Source organism: Pelecanus crispus, chromosome 12, assembly GCF_030463565.1.
Source record: "Pelecanus crispus isolate bPelCri1 chromosome 12, bPelCri1.pri, whole genome shotgun sequence".
NCBI classification, from domain to species: Eukaryota; Metazoa; Chordata; class Aves; order Pelecaniformes; family Pelecanidae; genus Pelecanus; species Pelecanus crispus.
The window spans coordinates 5,879,175-5,904,130 of record NC_134654.1 but is presented as its reverse complement, the minus strand read 5'-3'; the positions used below and the strand labels follow the sequence as shown (position 1 = coordinate 5,904,130).

General features: G+C 62.1%; 2 protein-coding genes across 6 annotated transcripts in view; both read right to left on the bottom strand.

Moving 5' to 3' along the window:
• Window positions 1–24,956, bottom strand: part of PHF12 (PHD finger protein 12) — a 94,311-nt gene that overhangs the window by 24,668 nt on the left and 44,687 nt on the right. For 3 of the 5 annotated variants that reach the window (XR_012831559.1, XM_075720217.1, XM_075720219.1), the window contains exons 1-2: window positions 7,787–7,905; window positions 7,266–7,447 (exon numbers count right to left, since the gene is read on the bottom strand). Coding sequence is in view for 3 of the 5 variants with exons in the window: in XM_075720217.1 (XP_075576332.1) it covers window positions 7,266–7,447; window positions 7,787–7,852 (248 nt within the window). In the remaining 2 variants the exon portion in view is untranslated. Of the gene's footprint in view, window positions 1–3,234; window positions 3,462–7,265; window positions 7,448–7,786; window positions 7,906–24,956 lie in introns of those variants that run through there. The other 2 variants (XM_075720218.1, XM_075720221.1) reach the window with 2 other exon arrangements.
• SEZ6 (seizure related 6 homolog) lies at window positions 9,796–24,296 on the bottom strand. The gene is made up of 17 exons (XM_075719680.1): window positions 24,230–24,296; window positions 15,786–16,355; window positions 15,580–15,713; window positions 14,488–14,680; window positions 13,968–14,153; window positions 13,725–13,893; window positions 13,127–13,293; window positions 12,849–13,043; window positions 12,370–12,508; window positions 12,096–12,292; window positions 11,817–12,011; window positions 11,543–11,734; window positions 11,266–11,463; window positions 11,125–11,163; window positions 10,899–11,019; window positions 10,718–10,820; window positions 9,796–9,828 (listed from the first exon to the last, which is right to left on the bottom strand). The coding sequence occupies exons 1-17, from the start codon at window positions 24,294–24,296 to the stop codon at window positions 9,796–9,798; spliced, it is 2,898 nt and encodes a 965-aa protein (XP_075575795.1).

Here is a 24,956-nt window from a genome sequence, read left to right as displayed (position 1 = left end):
TCCAGCTCCATCTAGTTTACTTCAAGTGACTCGTGCAGAGCAGACATCAGCAGAAATAGGTTAGAGTTGGGTTCAGGCGCTAGATTTCCCCAGCTGGCTGAGATGCTCTTCGCCTTTTGTACTCAAGATCTGATACACCAACTGGAAGAATGATTTACAGAATTTTTTTCTTCCTCATTTTTGGCTATAGGGAGCATTTACCCCATACCCTAAAAAGGTATGTAACTGCATTACAACTGGTATCTGTCAACCCCTTTATTAAAGAGAAGGTACAACACTGTTTTACTCAGCTTACAAAGTTATTGGATACTGCAGCATTCCTTCGAGGAAGCTGGGCAGACATCTAGCGAGCAGTGGAGTTGGAGGCGGCGTAAATCGACTACTGTAAGAAGAAAAAGCCAGCTCTGACAATCCGACTATGTCACAAAATCACAAGTTTAGCCAGTAACCTGACGTGGCAAGATGCTTTTTGCTTACACTCACTTCTTTCAAATCCAGCACTTCACAGCCCTGTAACAAAGCCATATTATACTCTCAGATACATTAGCATTTTCACAAGTCCAAGCTTACTTCCTGACTGGTTATAAAAAAACCCAGGTACATCCTTCTCACACGGGGTTTATATTGCAACAGGCAGCACTCCCTAAATATTCAGACTTTGTAACACCTTCCTTCTCTGGAAGCAACTGTTTGCTTTCTTCACAGCAGATCCCTGCTACTTGCTTGAGGATTAGTAAGGGCTCCAGAGCACAGGAAAAGCTCAAGAACCTGACACCTACCAGTGAGTCAGTCTAGCAACAAAAACAGTTCAACATCCACTTGTGTGGGTCAATAAACAGAAGAATTGATGTTAGTGCCTTTACTATGTAGAAAAAATGTTTCAGTATCGATGCTACAACTGAAATATCAAATTGACTCAGTCCATCCTACACAGGAAGACAGCCAGCAGCTCTGCCCTCCGTGCAGGTGTTCTTCACACCACCACAACAGCACCTACGACCCAACTCATAAAGGTCAGTTTCAGGGGGGAAAATGCATGTTTGGTCCTGACTCTTGCTATAAATATATAGCTCTGCTGTTAAAAATCTGCAGCTGAGGACAGCATGGGGGCACTCCCCATCCGAGATGTCCTTCGCACCCCCTGTAACAGAAGTAGAGCAGGATGTTCGACATGCTCATCGTTACGGCTTCCCATTTACTACCCTCACCTAAACCAACGCTGAGAAATGGAGAGGGGAGAATTATGACAGCATTATACAATTTTGTGTAATAAACACAGTAGCCCTCCTATTCCCAACTACAAGATCTGCAGGCGGCGGCTGTACAATCTTAACAGCGCCAAGCTTGTATGTGATAAAAAGACACAAGGCAAGCTGAACGAAGGTGAATATATTTACAAGATAGTGCTAAGATCTCCATAACAAACAGTCATTAGCAGATTAGTATTATGAATCTAATCCAATTAAGAATTTCCTTTGCAAATGCCTGGAGGAGCTGGAATTCCTCTGGGAAGACCTTTCCACATTTTGAAAGGCTCCCGTGAGTCACGCCTGCGGGTCTGACACACCAGGAAAGACCAGCTCCGCATGAACAAAGCCGTGAACCCCACCTCGAAGCAAGCTGCTGCATCCTGCCCAACCTGAGGAGTCAACTGAAAAATGGACTCCGCAGCAGCACGAGAAAAGACTTCTCCCTTCCACAGGCCCCAGTCAACATAAAACTGGCACTTTCTCAAGGAAAGGAACAAAACGGCAGAGAACTTTCCTTATTAACAGTCTCGTACCGTGCCCTTTTAAACAGCTTCAGATCATTACGGATCTTTGACGTAATGCTAGCCATACAGCAGCCATGTCTGAAGACAAAGAGTAAGTTAAGCAGTTACATGTCAACTTTGACAGAATCCTAATGCCTTGCTCCTGCCGCTTTATGCTGATGTTGAGAGCAGCAGCAGTGACCCACGCACGGCTTGATCCGAATGCCCAATTCTTGCCCACACTGCAAAATCTGCTCACGCTCAGTTTAAAATGAGCAACATACATGCACACAGGGCTAAGAATCATGGTTTGCAACTCCCAAAACTAGATTAGTTCATCAAATTCTTACCGTGAATGGTTTTCTGGTGCCCTCAGCTTAAGTTCATAGATTGAGGCTGACCTTATCTGCCTTTGCATCGACAGATTTAGGACAAAATAAGGAGAGCGGAAGATCTCATTGGTACAACTTTGCTGAACAGAACTGCCAAGACTGATCATGTTACCACATCTGCAGACACATGCGCAGTGACCCTCCGCACCGAGAAACCAAGCCAGTGCAACTGCTTCCTTCTGGTTTAGGATCTAGACTACGCTGGCCCCAACGCCACCAAAATACCAGAACCAAAGATACATAAAAATAAAAGTTGCTGTTTTTAAAAAAGTGTATCTTGTTTTAACAAACTATCAGTTAAAACAGATTAATTTAAATTAATGTTTGGAACAGAACAGCTTACTATCTGATCTTCAAAATGCAATTACGTGAACATGAAAGTAGGTTTTTGCCAGTCATTTAATGAAAAAAAAAAAAAAAGCGCGCCTCAAAATAAAAACTTTCTGCAGTTAAACTACAAGCTTTTTTGACGCTGTTGAAAGCGCCAGCGTGCACCAACACACATAACTCAATGTATTGAAACTCTGCTCCTCTGCAGTTCACTGTTAGGCCCGGAGTTAGCCTCTCCGGCACCTTTCTGGACCTCCTGCTACCCCTTGCAGCGGCAGATGCTTCAGACCACTCAAAGTTTCACCTGAAACCCCCGAGGCAGCCACAGATGCCCATTAAGGGAAGGATTAGCTAACACAATAGACAGGCTAATGTTTCCCTCCCCTCACACAGAATGGGTAGTTATGTAAAAACCCCAAAGCCAGACCAAATGCCAAGAGAAGGCAGGGCATTTTAGACCTGGATTAAGGTGGGGAAAAAGTTATAGATGTCCTACCAGCCAAACACAACTTTTTTCCACTCTTTGCGCAAAGCACTTAACCGACGTGACTAATAGAAAATATGCAAAACTCAGGCTAGTTTAGCTTCGTCTACTTCTCTTTGCAGCTCTGTTACTCCAGTTCTTCGACAACAGCACTTTGGCGAAGACTGCCAAATCAGAGGGGAAATGGAGCCAAATGCTCCAAATATAAACATGAAGAGGCAAGCGTTGCAAAAAGTTTGATGGAGCTAGCAGACCCCAGTATGGATGCAGCGTACCTCTCCCAGCACAGCCATGGGGTGATCCAGCAGCTAAGGGAAGCCTTTTTGCTGGGCAGTGCCACGAAACTGGTACTGTCTGTGTACCGTACCGGGCAGGTGGTCAGCTTTAGGCAACTCCAGTCGCTTTGCCATGCTAGCAGCGCTTCACAGCCAGCAGCATGCGATTTATAAGAGGGACTTGAACAGCAGCATTCAGTGAAGTTAGCGATTTTGGGCTCCTCCAACCAGAACTTGGGCAGTGAGACTTTAAAAAACAAAACAAAACAAAAAACCCCCCAAAAAACAAACACAAAACTGTTCTGTGTTAGTTCTCCCTCCTGTTGTCGCTCCCCTCCCCCAGCTTGTTAACTAAACCTTTCCTCTCCCAGGGATCTTTCTAATCCTTCAGCAAAGCTGCGATGAATTTGCAACATCAGTCACTTTGCAAACCGACTTCAACGTGAATCAAGTTTACCTCGAGCTCAAGAAAATACAGGGAATTCTAACAATCACACAGCCAGAAGGAGGGTATAAACAGGGAAGAATAGAAGTAGTACTGGAAAATTGGTTTTCGATCACGTAAAGAAGGCGTGTACACCATTCCCAGGGGCCTGGGTTAAGGCAGAACATCAGAATGAAAATGCACGCTGCACCATTACCCAAAGCAGCAGATTATGGGCAAACAGCATAACCAAAAGCAGACTTAAGAGCTAAAAAATCCTATGTTCTGTTTTTAAGAATTATTAATGACAGAAAAAAACCTCTCTGCAAATTCAAACCTGAAGACAGTCACCGGACTACAATACTAATCCAAGTATGTTGAAACTAAGTATCTGGAAGGGATTTTACGCTTTTCTGTATCCCTCTCACCAATCCAGTTTATGTGCAGCCAGGCTGGTAATCCTCCTGGTCTGTGGACTCTTACAGTACCTGCAGGAGTTTTACGCTGAACAAGCGATTCTGAAACGGAGTTGTGAGAAGAGCTGACACCCTGACAGATGAATTGGGAAGTCACTTCCACCCACATTAATTCAGGAGAGCAGTCGTTCCACGGTGTATCAACAAAACTTGTTATTTACCATCAGAGACGCGTAATACCATCAGGCTCGGAAAGTTTTGTGGGTTTTGGCCGAGCGCCTTCTGTTTTCTGCAGAAGACAACAGGTTTAGGTACTAAACTGAAGTTAAGGCAAACTGCTGAAGTTTGAGGACCACACGCTTACCCGGTGAAGCCAACGCGCTCGCTACGGGTTTAAACACCACGATACAGAAGAGCCTTCTCTACACAGGAAGAAGCAAAACTAGTTTATGGCCCACTGAGCTGGGTTAACTCCTGGGTTTGTCTCCAGCCCACTGCGTGACTTAGGCTGATCACACCCCTGTCATTTGTTTTCTTTTATAATATGGCCTCTCCTATACAGCTTTAATCAACTGATTACAAATCCTAGATCAATTAAGAGCCGCTCTTCTCTTTTTTTTTTTTTTTGCTATATTGATAATAAATCTACTTCGTACTAAAGCTTACAATAAATATTTAAAAAACAGGTAAGCCGTCGACACAATTCAGCTAGTATGCCCCAGCAGTATATTTAAACTGCTATTCAAATGACTTAAAGCAAGCACTGCATTACAGCTGCTATTCTTTAAATAAAAAAAAAAAGGAGGCAGAAAGGAAGTTGCAAGTGCTGCCTTTATGCCTAAGTTTATATCCAGAACGGAAGTTTACTTTAAGCAAGATGTAGGAGGTAAAGGGAAGAAAAGACGAAAACAAACCACGAGCATCTCTTTGAAACAACCTGGTTCACTTGAACGCCTTGGTCGAGTGACGGACAGAGGTCCGCGAGCAGGGAGGCAGAAGTGGGCCCAAGCCCGAGGCCTTCAGGCGAAGCCCATCCAGCAGCTGCGCCACTGCAGACTGTGCCACCTCCGCAGCAGTTTGGGCTACTGTCAAAATGATCGCCCGAGAGATACCCCAGGAAAGGCAACAAATGAAGTCAGAAGCTGTAATCAGAATTGCCCCTTCCACTTCTGTTCTGAAGGGTGACTAGTTAGGCAAAGATATTTTTTTTTTTATAATTATAACGCAACTAACTCAAGTACAGCCAAAGCTTTACAGATATCTGATTTACATGACTGCTTCCCACTCACTAACTACAAGAAACTAGCTAAATCATTCCACGAAATTTAGCCAGATTTAGCCATGCACAAAGTGGTCTCTAACTCTTAGGTTTAACTAAGATTCAAACAGGAAACTCTACAGTGTTAGTCACAGCTCTTCCATCTCAAAATGTGAAGCTTTAGCCATTGCGCCAGCCTCGCTAAGAGAATGCTCAGGATGTGTTCGGCAGCATCTGAAAGCGAACACTGAGTTTTAAGTAACTATGCACGATAGAATCAAAAAACCCTTAAATTAAAACTCACCAAGAAGGCTGGACCAAACAACAAAAAAAAAACTAGTGTCCTCCTAGTAAATATTAAAAGGCTCTGCACTACCACCAGTAGCACTTCCTCAGGGTAGGAGAGATGATGTCATGGCTGCACACTACAGCATTGTCGGGTTCGTCTGGCTATACGCTGCTAACGGGACACTCCCTACAGAACTGTGACCGCACAGTCAGTTTTCCTGGTATCAGCAATCAGCTTAATAAGTGTTCAGAGACCTGCAATTAGCATATAAACGCAGTATAACCACCAAGCAAAAGGAGAAGAAGAAGAAGAAAAAAAAAACAACAGGGAAAAAAAAAAAAGCAAAGAGGAGACAGCTGTAACAGGGTGGCAAACAAAGCTCCAAAGCATGAAAGAGAGAAAGGAATGTGGTTAAAAAAATCTCCCCTAAGGAAGAATACTCTGTACGCCCGAGCTCCAGCTGTTTGACTTGCCCCGCTCCCTCCTCCACTCCATTATCCACTCTGGCTGCGCTAATTTAACACAAACCGCCTGCCTGTGTCAACTGTTGAAGGGGAGATTCGGGTAAGGCAGCCTCGGATGCGTCTGGGCTCCCGGTGCAGAAAAGAAAAAACTTTGGGGCAGAAAGTTCAGGTGCCTTTGGCGGGTCGCTTTGTGCCGAGAGCTTAGGAAGCTGCGAGGGAAAGCAGCGAGAGTCCTTCCCCGCTGCAGCCTCTACCGACCAGATCTTTGCCACCGCCTCCACATGCACCTCGACTCCCACACGGCACCCAGATTTGCATGCAGAAAGCTCTGCCTTCATCAACAAAGCGACGCAACTCCCAGCAAGGGGACCCGACGGCCCCCAATTCACGGCAGTCACTCCCACGGATGAGACAAGCGGGTCCGAAGAGTCAGGAGGAAGGAAAAAAGGAGGGAAAAGAATAAACCCGGCCAATTTTAAAGTCTGGAGGCCTGGATTTCCACAGGGAAGGTATTTTCGCGTTTGAGATACTAGGGGAGCGCTGCGAGGGTTTGGAAGTCATATATGCAGCCAAAATGGCGCTGAGAATAAAAATATAATTTAAAGGAAGGTCGCCATATTGTAAACAGTGAGGCAGGGAGACACAGAGACAGCAACCTCCATTATTCCCAGCAGCTGCAGCAGCACGGAAGCGCTGGGAACGTCAGGCCTGGTGCGGAGACGCCACCGCCGCTTCCCCTGCTCTGGCCGGGACCCTCCAGAGGCCCCCCCGAAGCAACGCACCCCGAGAGAGGGGTGAGGAGGGGAAGTTATCTGCTCGGGGGGGTGGTGGTGGAAGGCCGGGCAGGGGCAGCACCGAAGCAGCCAGGCCGCGCAGCCAGCGGCCTCGCTCCTCCTCTCAGCCGCTGCTCAGCACAAAAAGAAAGGAGGGTGGCGGACCCCCACCCCCCAGAGAAAGCAGCGAGGGGGGCTTTTCACCTCGGCCGCTGTGGATTAGTCTCGGGGGGGGGGGGGGGGAATGGACCCGAGTGGGGTTTGCATCTCCTTTTTGTTCCTGCCTGCTACCCCCGGCCCCGCATCCCCCTCCTTTTCCCTGCGCAAGGCAGGGACCTAACGGGAAGTGGGAGCCGCTGCCTGGGCCTGGACGGCCAAATCCGGAGGGAGACGGCGCCAAGCCTTACCAGCACTGGAGGTGGAAAGCGGCGGGGCAGTGATCGCAGCACAGCAGATCCCCTCCTTCCTTGCAGCTATCGCAGCTATCGTGGTTAGTGGCCCTGCCACTTCGCCTGGGCTCCTTCTCGGGCCTCCTGCTCTTCTTTTCCCCATCTTCGCTCTTGGGGGGAGCCAGGAGAGCTTGGATTTGCTGCACATGGACAGACAGACAGACAGAGAGGGGCTCTGAGGGGCTGGGACGGACCCTGACCCCAAGCGCCCTTCTCCCAGCCGCCCGCCGGGGCAGAGCGGCCCCGGGCCCGCCGGGGTGGGGGGGGGGACACGGGACAGGGCCTCGGCCGGGCCCGCCCCGCCCGCCGGCCCCGTGTCCGGGAAGGCCTCTCCCGGGGATTGGGCGAGCCGCCTCCGTCCCTCCGCACTTCCTTCTATGGCCACGGGGCTCCGGGGCCGGGGGGGGTCCCCTCACCATTTTGCAGCCCCGCGGCCTCCCCGGTCGGGCCTCCCCCCGCGCCCGCGGCCCGGGCCTCACCTCCATCAGCCCCCCGGAGGTGTCCAGGTCGTAGACGATCGTCTTGGTCTCCATCTTCTCCCACATTCATCCAGCCCGGGAGCGGCCCCGAGAGCCCCCCCCCGGCGAGAGGGAGCGAAGCGGGGCGGGGGGGGCGGCCCCTCAGCGGCGGCGGCTCCGCGTCGAGGAGGGGGCGGCGGCGGGGGCGAGCGGCGGGGCCTAGCCCACGGGCCGCTGCGGTTTGCCCGTCGTCGTCGTCGTCGTCGTCGTCCTCCTCCGCCTCCAGCCGGGCCCGGGGGCGGCTGCGGGGGTCCCCGCGCCCGCTGCCATGCCGCGCAAGGGGGGGAGGGGGGGTGGGGGGCGGCGCGGCCCCGCGCCCGCCGCCGCCGCACACGCACGGCGCACGCACCACACACAGGCGGCGCCGACGCTCAGGGCCCCGCCGCCGCCGCGCCGCCCGCGCACGCGCAGACCGCGCCCCGCCGCCGCCGCCGGGCGCCCCCCCCCACCCCCTCCAGCCCGCCCGCCCCGCGCGCAGGCGCGGCCCCGCGCCGCCGCCCCTCCCCCTCCCCCCCCGCCGCCTCCCGCGCGCGGCCCTGGCGCGGCGGGGGGGGGGGGGGGAGGGAGGAGGGAGGGAAAGGGGGGGGTGGGCGCAGGCGCCGCCACTGCGCAGGCGCGGCGCCGGCACCGCCCCGCCGCGCGCCCGTCTCGCTCCGCCCCCTTCCCGCGCAGGCGCGCCGGGGCGATGCGCAGGCGCGGGAGAGGCGGGGCGAAGGAGGGAGGCGCGCAGGCGCGTGGCCGCCGTCACGTTCCGGGGCGCGGCGGGGGGAAGGGGGAGGGGAGGAGCGCGGCCGTCGGTGACGTCACGACTCAGGGCGGGGCGGGGCGGTGGGGCCCGCCGGCCGGCAGGGGGCGCCGGGCGAGCGGCGCGCCGGTGCGGAGGGGGCGGGAGCCGGCGCGTGACGTCATCTGGGCGGAGGCCACGCCCCTTAAAGGGGCGCTGCCCCCTCGCAGAGTGTGGCGGGGGGGCGGCGGGGGGGCCGCTGTCTGGGGGGGCAGGGAGGCAGCTGGGGGGGGAGGGGGGAGCAGGGATGCGGGGGCCTCAAGGGTCACCCCGGGGGGGGGGATGATGTTGCACCCCCATTCCGGGCCGCCCGGCCCTGCTGAGGAAGACGCCATCGCTTCTTCTAAAACACCGCTTTTTATTAATGAAACAACCAAAAGGTGGTGGTGGGGGGAGCCTCTCCAGACTGGGGGGGGCCGGGGCCGCCAGCCCGGGCGGGGCGCGGCGGGGGGGGCACGGCCGTGCCTGCTGCCCCCCTGCCCACCCCGGCACCCCGGGCTGGCCAGCCGGAGCCGGCCCCGGTGGGGTGCGGGGGGGACACGCCGGTGGCAGCGGGGACGCCCTGGGGAGGGCAAAGCAAGCGGGGGACCGGGGGGGGGACGCAGCATGCTCGGGGCACGGGGAGGGGGGGACACGTCCCTGCGTGGCGGTGGTGGGAGACGCGGGGGGGGGGGGGGGGCAAGGCCCTGTGCTGGGGGTGGGCGGAGGGGTGGGGGGCACCCCCATGGCCACCCAGGCCCCTTGCCCCTCCGGGGCTTTGCAGGGTGTCCCGCTGCCCCCTCCCCGCTGCAGCCCCGGGGAGCCCTGTCCTTACCTGGGGGGTCCCCATGGCCGCGCTACCCCTGCCCGGCTCCCTCCTCCATCACGGGGGCCGGGGGGGGCTGCTGTGCCCCTGGGGGGGCCGGGGGGCAGGATGGGGCCCGGGGACCCCCGCTGGCTCAGCGCCTCATGAGCCCGGGGCAGGGGGTTGGGTGACAGTGGGGCTCGGGCAGACCCCACGGGGGCCTGGGTGGGTTGGGGGTGGCAGGGGGGTGGCCGGCACCCGGGTCGCTCCCATCGAGCGCTCGGCTTGAGTCTCCTTGGGAGAGGTGTGCCTGGCCCGTGCCGGGGGCCGGCGGGCACGGGGGGGCCCGGGAGGGGTGGCTGCGGCGCCCAGCTCCACGCCGCCCGCGCCTAGATGGACACCTCATATTCCCTCGTCTCCTGCAAAGAAAACAGACTGCGAGGGGTTGGACACTCGGCGGTGCGACGGGGTGCCTGGGACAGGGACGGGGCATCTCCCACCCCGTAGGGCCCTGGGGGCACATCCCAGCACGTGGATGGCCCCAGGGATAGATGTCCCACCCCATGTGTGATCCGTGGATGGATGTCCCACCCCATTCATGGTCCCTGGATGGATGTCCCACCCCATTCATGGTCCCTGGGTGGATGTCCCATCCCATGCATGGTCCCTGGATGCATGTCCCATCCCATGCATGGTCCCTGGATGAACATCCTGCCCCGTGTGTAATCCCTGGATGGTTGTCCCAGCTGATGTGTGCTACCTAGATGGATGTCCCATCCCATGCATGGTCCCTGGATGGATGTCCCGCCCCATGCATGGTCCCTGGATGGATGTCCCATCCCATGTGTGATCCCTGGATGGTTGTCCCAGCTGATGTGTGGTACCTAGAGGGATGTCCCATCCCGTGCGTGGGCCCTGGATGGATGTCCCGCCCCATGCATGGTCCCTGGATGGATGTCCCATCCCATGTGTGATCCCTGGATGGTTGTCCCAGCTGATGTGTGGTACCTAGAGGGATGTCCCATCCCGTGCGTGGGCCCTGGATGGATGTCCCGCCCCATGCATGGTCATCCCTGGATGAATGTCCCATCCCATGCATGGTCCTTGGATGAATGTCCCAACTGATGTGTGGTGCCTAGATGGATGTCCATCCCATGAATGGTCCTTGGATGGCTGTCCCATCCCATGCATGGTCTCTGGAGTGCATGTCCCCATCCCACGCTTGTCCCACCCCACGCACAGATCCTGGCACACATGGCCCATGCGATGCTCGGTCCCTGGGGTGCCCAGCCCCGGCTGGGCAGGCGCGGGGGCCAGTACTTACTCCTGTCTCGTAGGTGGGGTTGTCAAAAGCCGACTCCACGGTGATGTGGTCGTAGGGGTGGGAGCCGGCGAGGGGCAGCTGCAGGGCTGGCTTTCCCTGGAGCCTGCGGAGAGAGGGCAGCTGCGGCCGCTGCTGGGCTGGGGGGACCCCATAGGGGCACAGGGGCCACCCGGCTACTCACTTGGAGAAGTAGAGATAAATGCCCCCAATGAGCAGGGCCACCACCAGCACGGGCAGGAAGACGGCGATGGCGACATTGGTGCCCTCCAGCGCCGTCCCTGAGGGCACGGCCTTGGCCACAGCTGCCCGGGAGAGCAGGGGCTCACCGAGGGGGCACCCCACATTGGCTGCACCCCAGGGTGCCCTTCCACACCCGGGCACCCCAGACTGCAAAACCTCGCTCTTACCATCCAGGTTGCGGTTGCTGTAAAACTCATCGTAGGATGCTGGAGGCAGGGGGAAGAAAAAAAACCGGCATGAGTGACAAGAAGTGGGGAGCTGAGCGGTGCTGGCGGGGTACTAAGGTGTGTGTGGGGGTGTCCGCTCACCCGCCTTGCAGATGGGAGGCGAGCCGCTCCAGCGCGAGGGGTGCCCGGGCAGGCAGCGCAGGCTGTCCTCACCCAGCAGCGCCCGGCCAGCGGTGCAGGAGAAGCGTAAGGTGGCTCCCGCCGGGTACAGCCGTCGCTCAGGGCTCTGCCGCCCACCCGCCGGCACGCCGGGGTTGTGGCAAGGCTCGTACGTCTCCGCTGCGGGGCAGGGGCACGGTGGCATCAGCGCCTGCCGCCGCTTCGGAGGACGTGCCCGGGAAGGGGGTACCCGACTCACGGATGCACTTGGGGAGACGGTCGCTCCACTTGGGTCCCCCCGCGGCACGGTCGTGGCAGGTGAGGGTCCCGGCGCCCGCCAGGACGTAGCCCTTGTCGCAGATGTACTGCACAGTGGCTCCCACCGGGAATTTAGGGCTGGAGACCACCCTGCGGCTGTGCTCAGCGTCCCCGGGGTCTCGGCAGGAGGTCACTGCAGGCAGGAGGGATCGGTGGTGATGGTGCCTGCCGGGGATGTGCCGTGAGGTAGGCGGATGCCGGCAGGCACCACTCACCCCGCTCGCAGGAGGGCAGGTCACCACTCCATGTCAGGTCCCAGTGGCACATCAGGAGGTCGGTGCCGGCCAGCTGGAAGCCGGGGTAGCAGTGGTAGGTGACCACGGTGCCGTGGAGCAGCTCTGGCTGCGAGGACGTCTTCCAGCCATTGGCGATGTCCGGCAGCTCGGGGCAGGTGTCATTACGGGGGACCTCTGCGGGGAGGGTGGGGTGAGCAGGGCGGCGGGGACATGGGGATGCCGGGGACACTGGGGATGCCATCCTACTGTGGGGCTCACCGGAGAAGTGGATGACAAAGCCTTGCCGATAGGCGAAGGCACCGGCACCAGGGTCGGACTGGAACTGGACGGTGACGTCGGCAGTGGAGGCGTAGAGCTTGAAGCGGCCGCGGGCGCCTGTGTACTGGCCCAGGATGCGCGCCGTCAGGTCGTCCCCGTCATAGAAGGTCAGCATGTCCCCCGTGCCCAGCCGCAGCCTGGGGTAGCGGGGCTGTGAGGGCGGGGGGGTGCGCTGACCCCCCGTCCCCTCGTCCCCGGTTGTCCCCGCACTCACACGCGGACGTCCAGCATGATGCGCTTGTCCTCCTCCACGTGCAGCCCCCAGATGCAGTCCTGGCCCTTGCCATACGCCTCTGGCCAGTTGGGCGACAACACCACGCCGGCCGTGTCTGTCAGCTCCCCGCTGCACACCGCTGTGGGTGCACGCCGGGCTCGGCACCGCCATGGGGGCACCCACCATGGCACCCGCCACCCAGTGTCCAGCACCCACTTCAGCACCCCAGCTCCAGCACCCACCATCCCTGTTGGCTCCGGGTCCAGCACTCGCCATGGCTCAGTGGCTCCAGCATTCATTGTAGCCCACCCCCAACTCCAGCACCCACCCTCCCGGTTGGCTTTGGCTCCAGTACGCGCTGCAGCACAGTGGCTCCAGCATCCATCATGGCCCATCCCCACCTCCAGCACGCACAGCACCCCCCAACTCCAGCACCTGCTGAACCCCCAGCTCCAGCCGCCCCCAGCCCCAGCACCCACCACGGCATGCCGGCTCCGTCTCATTCCACTGTGGGTTGCTGGGGTCGACGCACTCGATGATGGTGGAGCCTTGCTCCAGTGTGTAGCCGGGGTCACAGCTGAACTCCACCGTGGTGCCCACAGGGTACCGGGGGTTGCTGGCCGTGAAGTTCCCGTACTTGACGAAGGGCTCGTAGCAATGCCCCTGCTCGAAGGCTGCGGGCACAGGGGCAAAGGTCTGTGGGGGCCAGGCGGGCATGGGGATGCTCAGGTGCCCCCCTACGCCCCAGCCCCCATACCCTCATAGCGCAGTGCCATGCCCGCAGCGGCCCCACTGCTGTCGGTGGTGAGCTCTACGAAGAAGTGGCGCCCGGTGCTGAGCAGCCCCTCGATGGGCAGGTACTCCACCTCGTAGGAGTCGTACACTGGCGGCGCCTCCACATTGTTGCCGTTGCGGATGATGAGCCTGCCGAGGCACGGCAGGGGCAGGGTGCTGCGCCAGCCATGGCCAACAGCACCTGTCCTTATGCATGGACAGTAGCACCCAGCCCCAGCCATGGCCGACAGCACCCATCCTTGAACATGATGAACAGCACCCACCCTTGAGCATGGCCAGTGGTATCTTCCTTGAACATGGCCAACAGCACCTATCCTTGACCGTGGCCAATGGCCAACAGTGCCCACATTTGGGCATGGCCAGCGACACTCATCCTTGAACATGGCCAACAGCGCCTATACTTGGATACAGCCAACGACACCCATCCTTAAATATAACCGATGGCACCATCCATGGGCATGGCCAATGGCCCCCATCCTTGAACATGGCCCTGTGCCCAGTGCGGGGCTGCCCCAGGATGCCCCCCACCTCCCCAGTCCCCCACTGCCCCGGGGCCAAACCTGTCATCATCCTCTGCCAGCGAGACCTTCTCGAAGTGGAGGTGCAGGCGGTGGCCGGCAGGCGCCTCCAGCAGCCAGTGGCACGTCAGGTTGTTGCTGTAGTTCCCAGGGAAGCCGGGCGAGACAATGCGTCCCACCGTGGCATTCCGGACCACCCCACCGCATGCCGCTGTGGGAGAGGGACCATCAGCGGCCGGCTGTGCTGCAGCGGCTGTGCTTCATCCTCCCGATGCTGGTGCTTACCGAGGCAGAGGGGCTCGCGGGCGCTCCAGAAGGGGCGGGTGGCGTTGCGGCAGGTGAGCCGGCGGGCACCCTGCAGCTGGTAGCCGGCGGCGCAGCGGAAGCGGGCGTCCCCACCGGGGTGCAGGCTGCTGACCGAGACCTCCCCGAAAGCCGGCCGTGCCGGGAAGGGACAGCTCAGCAGGTAGGCTGGGGGCAGGCGGTGGCATCACTGGGGACGGACAGACCCCCCAGGACCCCAGCCCACCCTGTGCCCAGCACCCGCCTCCCCAGCCCCTGGGAGTGCCTGGGTGCTGCAGGGCTGGGTGACACGGTGCCTCTCGCTGCCAGTAATGATGCTAAATGAGCCCATAATTGCCCACGCCAATTAGCTCTCCATTAACGTTCTTTGCCCGGTCGGTGCCCGCTTAACCCGCCAGCGGCAAAGATTAATTCCGCCACGCATTGCCACTCTCCGAATTAGTGGGGGAGCCTCCGGGGGAGTACCGGGGGGTCCGTGCCGGCGGCGGGCACTGCCCCGTACCTTGGTAGCGGAAGTGGTAGGAGCCGGGGCTGGGGGGCCGGGGGCTCTGGAAGCGGAGGGTGAGGAGGTTGGCAGGGCTGCGGATGACCTGGCCCCGCAGCAGGAAGGACTCGTTGGCCAGGAGGGTGGGCTCCAGGCCCCCCACGCTCTCCACCGTCAGCGTCTCCCCCTCTGCCAGGCTGATGTTCTCTACCTGCGGGGGACGGCCAGGCGTCACTGCCCCGGCATCGCCCCGGCACCCAGCTCAGAGCTGGTCCTCGGGCAGCTTGCCTGCGGTCGATAACGTGCTGGAGCTTGTCTGCGCAGGGCAGCACCTTTCAAGCACGGTTAGCAGCGCCATAAATCATCTCGCCGCACAAAGACCAACAGGGCCCAGCCGGTGGCTCTGCCGGAGCGCCGCGGCACAGCCGGGCCCATGCCGACAGCCTCACCGACAGCCAGGCGTGTGCTCCGGAGCAATTTGCTATTAATGATGTTAATTAAGCGGTGCTGCGCGGCGATGAGCAGCGGCGCTGGCGAGTGCTGCTGTGCGGGGAGGAGGAGCGGGGGCTGACCGCGGAGCTGCTGCTTCCTGCTCGCCGCCGGCTTTCGGCGTGCCACGGTGCTGCCCTGCGGTGGCTCGGGCGCTGGGCCAGGCAGAGGTGGGGACGCCCGGCCACGTGCCGCTGACGGGAGCAGCACGAGGCCTCGGCACCGCGGGAGCTGCCGCCGGCCCCTGCTCCTGGCAGATGGGCGCCAGGTTTACTGGCTCTGTACCACAGCATTGCACCCACTGGTGTTGCTACAGCCTCTCCATCAGGGCTTTGTTAATTAAATCCCACATCGCTGCTTCCGTGATGGGTACCAGCCGTGGCAGCCGGTGGGCACAGGGCTCCCACCAGCCCACGTGCCTGCATCCCTGCCCCGGGGCCTGAGGGTGGGCGATGCCCTGAGCCGGCTCTCCTGGCTCAGGGACACAGGGACAAGGACAGGGACAAGCCCGCCTGTTTGCCCCACTGCGCATGGCCACGCAGCCACGGCACGGAGCAGGGGACAGGCCACACTTGCCTGTGGGCATTTGGCACCCTGTCCCACCCGCAGCCCCCAGCTCACCTTGAGCTCCACGCCGTAGCCAGGGTAGACAGACACGGTGTAGGTGCAATCCAGGCTGCCGTCGTAGGGGACAGTGGCCGGCTCTGGGGACACCAGCCAGCCCTCGGGGCCCGCCAGTGTCCGGTTGCAGGGGGCTGGTGACAGAGGAGACCCCGGCTCAGCCCTGCTTCGTCCCAGCTCCCCCCGGCTCCCTCCCCGGCGCTCACCTGGCCCCTGCAGCGTGGTGACAGTGGTGGTGGTGATGGTGGAGGTGGTGGTGGTCCCCTCCTCATCCCCAGGGACCGCGGTGGCCCCGGCGTGGGGTCCCAGGGGTGTGCCGGGGGTGGCGGGTGCCTGGCTGGGGGACGCAGGGCCTGACTCCGGCACCCCGGTGGGTGACCACGAGGGGCTGGCACCCGGCACGGCCCCCCACGCCTCCCCCCATGGCCCCGGGCGCCCCGCCGGCGTGGTCAGCGGGTCAGTGGGGAAGGCAGCCCTGGGCAGGACGGGGGTGCGTGGCGGGGGCTTGGGGGCTGGGGGGCCGGGGGCTGGCTGGAGGACACCGGCGGGCAGGAGGGGGCCAGGGCCGGCGGGCAGGAATGGTGCCTGGCCCAGGTAGTCCTTCTTCAGGAAAGCTTCGTGCAGCAGGTCCTCCAGCAGCGGGTGGTGGTTGAGGAGCTTCAGCGTGGGCGCTGTGCTGACGAAGCGAGCCGCCGCCTCCCGCTCCGCTGGCGTGGGCAGCACCGTCGGCTCGGCCTCAGCGCTCTCCCCGGCCTTCCTTGCCAGCCCGTTGAATCCTGCGGGGAGGAGAGAGTGCGGGGTGCTGGGAACCCGTGGACCGATGCTGCATCATAGGCTGATGCTGCACCCAGGACCAACGCTTCATTCTGGACCAGTGATGCACCATGGACCGATGCTGCATCGCGGACTGATGCGGCGCAGGGGACTGATGTGGCATTGGGGACTGGTGCTGCACCAGCGACCGATGCTTCACTGCGCACCGGTGATGCACCAGGGACCACCGTGGCACCTGCGACCACGGCTGCACCAGGGACCAAGCCTTGGACACGGACCGATGCTGCGCCAGGGATGGATGCAGTGCCGGGCACTGATGCTGCACTGGGGAGCGATGCTGGTGCAGTGCCACAGACCTGTGCTGCACCAGGGACTGATCCTGCACCGGGCGCTGATGCTGCACTGGGCCCTACACTTCATCACGGACCAACGCTTCACCACGGGCCAGTGCCGCCCAAGGACTGATGCTTCCCTGCAGACCCATGCTGCACCGCAGCCAGGATGGCGAACAAACGCATCAGCCGCATGCAGTGGGGCCCTGCCACGCCTCGCCCCACTATACCCTTCACTGGGGTAGCCTGGGCAATTAAGCCCTGGCTAATTAACACACAGCTGCAGCGTGTACCACGTTAAGGGTGCCCACCACTCCCGTGACCCAGCCCTGGTGGGGACAGCCCTGGCGTTGGGTGGCCCTGGTCCCAGCTTGTCCCTCTCCATGGGGGTGGCAATCCTGTGCTGAGGGTGCCCCGGGACCCTAAACCACCGCGGTGTGGACATGCAGGTGATTGCTGTGGCTGCCGTGACCGGCTGCACCGGGGATGCCACCGGAGCCTGAATGCCGGGACCCAGCTCCAGGCCACCAGTGCAACAAGTCTGTGAGAGCTCAGCTTCTCTCCATCCACCTCCCAGGCAGGCTGCCCCCAGGCAATGCCAATCTGCTGGGGACCCCTCCCCTCCGACGCTCCCCACCTCCCACCCAGAGCCACAGGGACCCCCCCACCATGGCCCCCCAGTCCTCCCATGCATTAGCCTCTAAGCAAATCCCTGGCGTGCCCAGCCCAGCCATTTACAGCCTTTAAACAAAACCAAAACCAACCAAACAAACAAAAATTTAATCAGCCCTAATGAGCCACCCAGCACCTCTCCCTGCCAGATCCAGCACTGCACGGTCCCGTCTCCCGGGGGCTCAGCTCCCCAGCCCCGCCGTGCCACAGCAGGGGTTATGCCATGGTGGCAGGGATGCCGTGGGCAGCACCCAGCATCCCTCTGTGGCCCGGTGCGGGGCACGAGGCTGTGATAGTGCATGGGCATGTCTCACCACCATGCACAGGCGCTGATGACACGATACTGCCAATTACTGGGTAATTATACCGATCCGTAGCAGGGCAGGGCCCCGCGAAGATTAATTACTCTGTGACTGCCACTTTTAAGGGACTATTAAGAGATGTTAGCTTGGGTGAGCAGCGTAGGGGGAGCTGCTGGGTGCTGCCAGGCATCCCCACCGCCCTGCCACCCACCCTGTGTCCCCACCACCCTGGGACGGTGACAATATCCTGGGCACAGCAGCACGGCGGGGCGGCGAGCACCCAACCGCACCGGCTCCAAAAGGTTCACTTGCCCCCCAGCAAGGCCAGAATTATTTTGTAATAGGATCCATTTATTAGAACATAAAAGTTAATGAGTTTATACTGAAGGGCACCAAAATATCTCTTAGGCTTTAATAGCAGATTAGAGCTCGGGGCTGGGCCCTGTGCTGCATGCAAGCCACCACGGCCGCCCCACGCTGCGAAGGCTGGGGCGGAGATGCTCGCCCTGGCCCCCTGCACCCCCCTGCCCACAGTCCCAGCTGCCCAGGCTGCTGGTGAGCACGGTGGTCCCTGGCAGGGCTGCTGGGTGAAGCCGGACCCCACAGCAAGTCTCCTACAGCAGGTCCCATCTGGGTGCTGTGGCACCCTGGGCTGGGCAGCATCTGGGCACCGGGTGTTGTCCTGGGCTCTGTGTGGTGCTCTGGGTACCACGGGGTGCTCCTGGCACCAGGGGATGCTCTCGGCTCTCGGGGGATGCAGGATGCTCGGGGCACTGTGGGAAGGCAGCAGCTGCCCAGATGTTGCCACTTGTGCCCAGATGTTGCCACCCGTGCCCAGATGTTGCCCCTTGAGCACCGCAGGATTAGAGCCTCTGCCTCCACAGACGTCTCTAAGCAGCTTATCTCCAGTGACCGTGCCACAGCTGTGTCCCTCCCGTGTCCCCAGGGTGACCAGGGGCTGGTGATGGGGGTCCCTGCCTCTGGGCCCTGGCACCCAGCAGGGCCCCCTCCCAGGGCTCAGGGTGGGCACAGACCCTTGCAAAGTGGCCACCAAGTCCCCACCAGCCGGGTGCCCGCCGGGGCCCCTTGGCATGTGTGGCACGTGCCCACGGCCACAGCCAGACTGGGGTCCTAATCCCTCGCATCGGCTTTGCTGGGCGGGAGTCTATTAACGGCGGCCGGGAGCCGGGGAGATGCGGAAGACTAATCCGGCTGCGGCGGCTGGCTGCCCCCCCCGGCGGGAATCAATGCCGCCTGCTGTTGCAAATAAATAAATAAGGCGGCACGCAGCCGCCCGGGGAGCGCCGATCGATGCCACCCATCAAGAAAGCAATAACGCAGCACCCAGCTCAGCGGAGGGGACAGGGCAGGGCCCATGGCTGCCCCAGGAACATCACGGTGCCGTGGCACGGCGGTGCTCCGTGCCTCAGTTTCCCCACCCAGAGGAGGGGGCTGGCAGCCTGGGCAGGCAGGAGGTGCAGGCAGCCAGGTCCCTGGCTCAGGGGGAGGGCAGGGGTTGGGGCTCGCAGGAGTCCAGGTTTATTTTCCAATTTAAAATCCAATCTGGCTTTGCCCCCGCGGCCGGGGCTGGCAGCCATGATGAATGAGCTGTCAGGCAGCAGGCGCCGTGCTCCCCCACCCCTCCCGCAACACCCCCCACGCCCCGGCGGGCACGGGAGGGGGGACGTGCCCAGTTGATGCCCGATCCCCATCTCTGTCCCCTGCCCCGGTGGCCCCGGGGACCCCCAGCGGGGGGGGGGGGCACCCTCCTGCCTGCCTCTGGGTGGGAAGACCCCGTGGGCAGGAGCAGGCAGGGAGCGAGGGTGGGCGCAGGCGGTGGGTGGGCAGGTGTAGGCAGCGCGAGAGCACAGGCAGCGCCAGGATGCAAGCAGGTGCGGGTGGGCGGTGTAAGAGCGCAGGCAGGGACGGGTGGGTGCAGGCGGCAGGTTGGGCAAATGGGTGCAAGCAGGACCGGGTGGGCGAGCGCAGGCAGGTGCACACAGACAGCGTGAGGGTGCAGCCAGCTCCGCTCCCTGTGCCGCCCAGCCAACGCCACCGCCACGCAGCCAACCCACCAGTGACCGGCGTGGTGAGCTGGGCACCCCATTGGCACCTACCCCGGCACCCACGGCCTCCTCCACCCTGGCACCGCCAGCGAGCCAGGTGCCCGCAGCCAAGCCAGGGCTGCCCTGGTGCCCGGGGACACCACCGGCGAGCGCGGCCACCAGCCCCGGCAGCTGCCGGAGGAGCCTGGCTTTAATATTCATGGCGGCGCTGGCGGGGAAGCGTTTGACCTTGTATGTTTTGCGATTCTCCTTGAATTGAACAGTCATTTACCCGCTGACACATGTCACATGTCGCCGCAACCGGTTCCCTGGAGCATCGCGGCAGCAGCAGCCGAGCACTGGCTGACATACCAAACGCCGAGCATCACCGACACCGGGTGGGTGTGAGGATAGAGCCCGGCGGGCACCGGGGTGCCCATCCCAGGGGCTTTCCTCCCTCCCCACCCGGTAGGTGCCCCCATCCCCTCCTCGCCGCCCACGGCCCGTGTAATCCCACTTCCCCCCGCTCTCCCTGCGGAGCTAATGCGTTTGTACAGCAATTTCCCTGAGCGGTGGCGGTGATAAATTGCATGTCTGCTGCTATTTCGGACCCAGGCTCTGGAGCCGCACGGTGCCACGCTCCCCCCTCCCCACGCTGGCAGCACCTGAATCAGACCCCCCAGCCCTGCACCAGGATCCCCTGTGATGGAGCCCCCACCGCTGGGCAGCACCCACCCTGTGCCACCCCAGGGTGCCCACGGCATGGGTGCCAGCCCCGCGCAGGGCACTCCAGGCTCCTCTGGCACCCAGTATTGTTCACGGCCCTGGGGCACCCAGCCCGCAGCGCACCCCTGGGTGCTGGGGGTGCCTGCCCAGCGCAGGGTGGGAGGCAGGCAGGGAGAGCGGAGCTGCGCTGCCCTCCCGGCTCGCCTTCCCTCCGCCCGCTGCTGGCCACAGTAATTGAAATCCGGTTGCAGGAGGCGAGCGAGAGCTGCTTGTCGGGCTCCGTGTTGGGCTGCTCAGCCATGTCATCTTCCCCGCAGACACCATTCCCTCCCAGCAGGTGGGAAGCACGGAGCATCGCTACCTGCTCCCACCAGAGCCGGCATCCCGGCTGCCCCCAACACCCGCCTTCACCCCCCTGGGAATTCAACATCAGCATCCCCTTGCCAGCAAACCCTGCACCCTGCCCTGTCACCACTCTTCATGTAGGATGAACCATCCAGTTCTGGAAGCCACCACTGGCTGATGCTATGGCCACATCCGCCCCCCCCCCCCCCTCCTGCCACCCCCTAGGGCAGCCAGGGACCACCGGAGCCCACCCTGCCTGGACATCGCCCCCGCACATCACCCAGTGCCAGCTGATCCGGCATTTCAAGCACCTCTCTCCATTTTCGCAGGGTCACAGCAGCACTCTCATGGCTGATTAATATTTGATCCCTTCAGCGCAGCTCGTTACTGCATTTAAATTATATATATGTAATAACCCCCACCGGCACGGCGAGCATGCGGGCTGACTCCTGCCACCTCTCCTGCAGGCAGGGGATCAAGCGCATCCCCAACCCCAGCCGATGGGACCCTCCGACACCTCGGAAGATGTGATAAGCGGCACTGGCTCTCAGCATGGGGCAAGCTGGCAGGGAACCAGGCGGATGGAGACGTCCTCGGCTGCCTCTGACGGGTCCAGGCAGCCCCTTCACCCACCCAAGGATGCCCGTGGCGGGAGAGGTGCTGGTTCCCCGGCTGATCCCATCTCCCCAGCAGCCGGAGGAAGGGATGCTGCCAGAGGAAGGGAATCTGCCGTTCCCAAGCTGCTGCCTGCGACTGGAGGGAATCCATTACCTCCCTGGTTATAGGCAGCTTTCAAAGGCAATCTTTCAATTGTGCGCATTTAAAGAATTGATTGGAGGTGAAATTATCCTCTCCCGCCGGAGCTGCTGGAGACACAACTTCATCTGCCTCCCCCAGGGCCTGCCTGCGCTCACGGGGGGCCCGGCAGCTCGGGGTCAGCCCCAACCCCCACATAGGGCTGCACGCTGGGAGACACAGCCCTGGCAAGGTCCGTGCTGGTCTGGGGGTCCCACCAGCGGCACAGGGGGGTCCCCACGCTGCTCCACACCAGGCCTGGGGCTGCCCTTGCCCAGGCTCCTTTGCACCCCGTTTTCTCCCCGCAATCCCTCTGCTTCAGCTCTGCCCCGGCGGCTGCACGAAGCCCAAGGCTGGCAGCCCTGCCCAGCGTGGCATCGTGCGCCAAATCCATCCCCGCCAGCGCTAACCCGCAGCTGGTCCTGCGGCGACCAGGCTCCCAGGGGGACGGTGGAGGCGGCTGGCCCAGCCTGCGCCCTGCGTCCCTGCGGGGCAGCCCTGCCCTCCCGCCCTCCGGCTTAAGAGCATTATCCAGATAATCCTGGCCTGGCGGCACGGCAGCGTGGCAGTGATGAACTCCTCCGAGGCACACAGGGGACGAGCACACACGCCGTTAATTACTGTAGCAGACGCTTGCTTCCTTGCCCAGCCCCCTGCTCGCACTGAGACCCCTGACCAGCACCCACATCCCCAGGGACATCGTGTCCCCCAAATGCATCGTTCCTGTGGGCACGGTGCACCCAGCTGATGCTGGATGGTGCGGCACAGCCCACGGGGCCACAGCCAGGCCCCATGCCCCCCGCCACGACCCACGCTGCTTCCATTGCCCCAGGCTGCCAGGACCCCAAATTACAAAGAGCTCCCTTCAGTATGGCAAAGATGACCCCCCCAAAAAAGCCAGGCCTGCAGGAAGGGTGGATGGAGCTGTGCCCAGCACCGTACTCCCTGGCTGCACCAGCACTGTGGGGCCCAGACCCCACTTTTTGCTGGGGCAAACCCCTGTGGGCACCAGGGATGGAGCTGCCCCACAGCTGGGACAGGCCTGCAGGTCAGAGAGAGACAGGATCAGGCCCTGCACTGCCACCACCCAGGGGGCAACACCAATCCCTCCAGCCTGGGTGAGAGGTCCAAAACCCCCGTCCCCATGTCTCCCAGACCCACGTCACATACCCACTGTCCACCAGCCCATCGATGCGAAGTCAAGGCCACGGTGACACCGAGCGTGGCAGCACTGCATGGAAATCAGGGTGCTGGGCTGGGAGCCCTGCCTGATGGGGGACAGCGAGCGGGTGGGCGAGCCCCACGGGCAGCTCCCAGCACACAGAGGAGGGGCACAGGGTGGATGGGACCCAATGACTCCCAGCCCCGGAAAGAGCTCAGCACCTCCCAGGGCATCCCTACCTCTAACACTCTGCGAAATGCACATGCAGAGTTTAATTAACTTTATTGATATTCAGAAATTAGGGGACTGACTAGAGGTAATTACTCATTAGAAATCATTAGACTGACACGGTAAGCACCAGCCTCCCTCGGGGGAAGCCTCCCCTGCCCAGGGCCCTGCTCCCAGGGACAGAGCTGGGACACGGACCCCCCTCCAGCTTCGCTGGCCCCAGCAGGGCAGGAGATGGGGGTGCCATGGCCTTACCCCGCTTGCCACCCTGCGGAGGGTCCCCCACGCGCCCCCCCCAAGCCAGAGGGCTGTGGCAGCAGAGCGAGACGGGAATAGCGGTGGGCACAGGGCCACGGTGCCCTTCCCCGGCTGGGCTCGGCTGCCAGATGGGGAGTTTATGTAACTCCCTGCACGGCTGCTGCCTGCAGCTCGGCCGAGAAGAGCGGGCAGCCTGCCTCCGCTGCCCGCATCCCGCCGGGGCCAGCGGTGCCGGAGCCTGCCCGCTCCTCACCCCATGCATGCTGCCCACCATTGGTATGGCTGCAGTGGACTGGGGCACCCCAAACCCCGGTGGCTCCCCCCCCCCCCAAGCCCCAGTAGGTTCCCAATTCTGTTTTTTTTGGGGCAGCAGAGCCGCAAGGCGTCGAGGCAGCCCATACCCCATGGGTGGCAGAGCCAACGAGCTGAGCTGGGTGTTGGCTGCTCTCCGTGGGAAGGACCAACACCGCCATCCCTGCGTCTCCCCGACGCCCTCCCCGGAGCCGGAGGGGTCACCCCAGCCGGGGCGGGGGAAGAACCCCCGACCCCGACACCCCCAAACCCCGCGGTGGGGACCGCGCGGAGGGACCGGCTCGCAGCCTGCTGGAAGGGCTCGGCGGCCGGGGGAGCGGGTCCCTCCGGGCGGTGCCGTGCCTGCCCAGCCCCCGGTGCAGCCGTGCCCCCCCCGGTAACACCGGCAGCGGGGCTGTCGGCGGAGCCCGCCGGGGGCGGCGTTGCACCAGCCCGGCTGCAAGCGGCTCTGCGCGCCCGCGGCGGCTCCCGCTCCCCGCGCTACCGGGGCGGGGGATAACGGGGAGGGCGGGGGGGGGTCTCGCTTCACCCCCCGCACCGGGGGCGAGCGCAAGTTGGCAAAGTTTGGCGGCGGCGGAGCGGGGGACACCGGCACCGGGGGGGGGGGGGGGAGGGGGGGTTGGTTGGTGCGTACGGAGCGGGGGGGTGAGCGGGATGGGGGGTGACCGGGGCGGTGCGTGGGGGGGTGTCGGTGCTTACCGTGGGCCGGTGCGCGGAGCAGCGCGGCGAGGAGCGGCAGCAGCAGGGCGGGCGGCGGCGAGCCCATGGCCGGCGGCGGGCAGCACCGCGGACAGCTCCGCGCTGCGGGCACGGCCGCGCCGCGCCGTAACGCTCCGAGTGCGGCGCCCGCCAATCCCGGGGCGGGGGGGGGGGGGGGGGGGGGGGGGGGGGGGGGGGCAGCCTTTCCGCGCCCCCCCCCCCCCCCCCCCGCACCGTAATGCTCCGAGTGCGGCGCCCGCCAATCCCGGGGCCGGGGGGGAGCCTCCCCCCCACCCCCCGTAATGCTCCGAGTGCGGCGCCTGCCAATCCTGCAGGCTGGGAACGGGGGGCTCCTCCCTGCCACCCCCCCCCCCCCCCCCCCGCACCGTAACTCTCCGAGTACGGCGCCTCCAAATTCTGGGAGCTGAAGGCTGGGGGAGGGGGATCTCTTACCCGCCCCCCTCCCCAATACCAGCAACCACCCCCCCCGGGGCTGGGGAGCCACTGAAGGCTGCGGGAAAGGTCCTCAGTGCCCACCCCATCGTATCCTGCCTCCCCACCATGCTGCACCCTCCAGCAGCCCCCCCCAGCCACACGCAGCCACCTCAGCTGCCCTTCCTCATCCCTAAATAGCCCCAAAAAACCGGGCCTGGGCTCATCATCCCCAAGCAGCGAAACCTGGGCCCAGGGCAGCCCTTGCAGCTGGGCCCGGTGCAGAGGGGGGGCC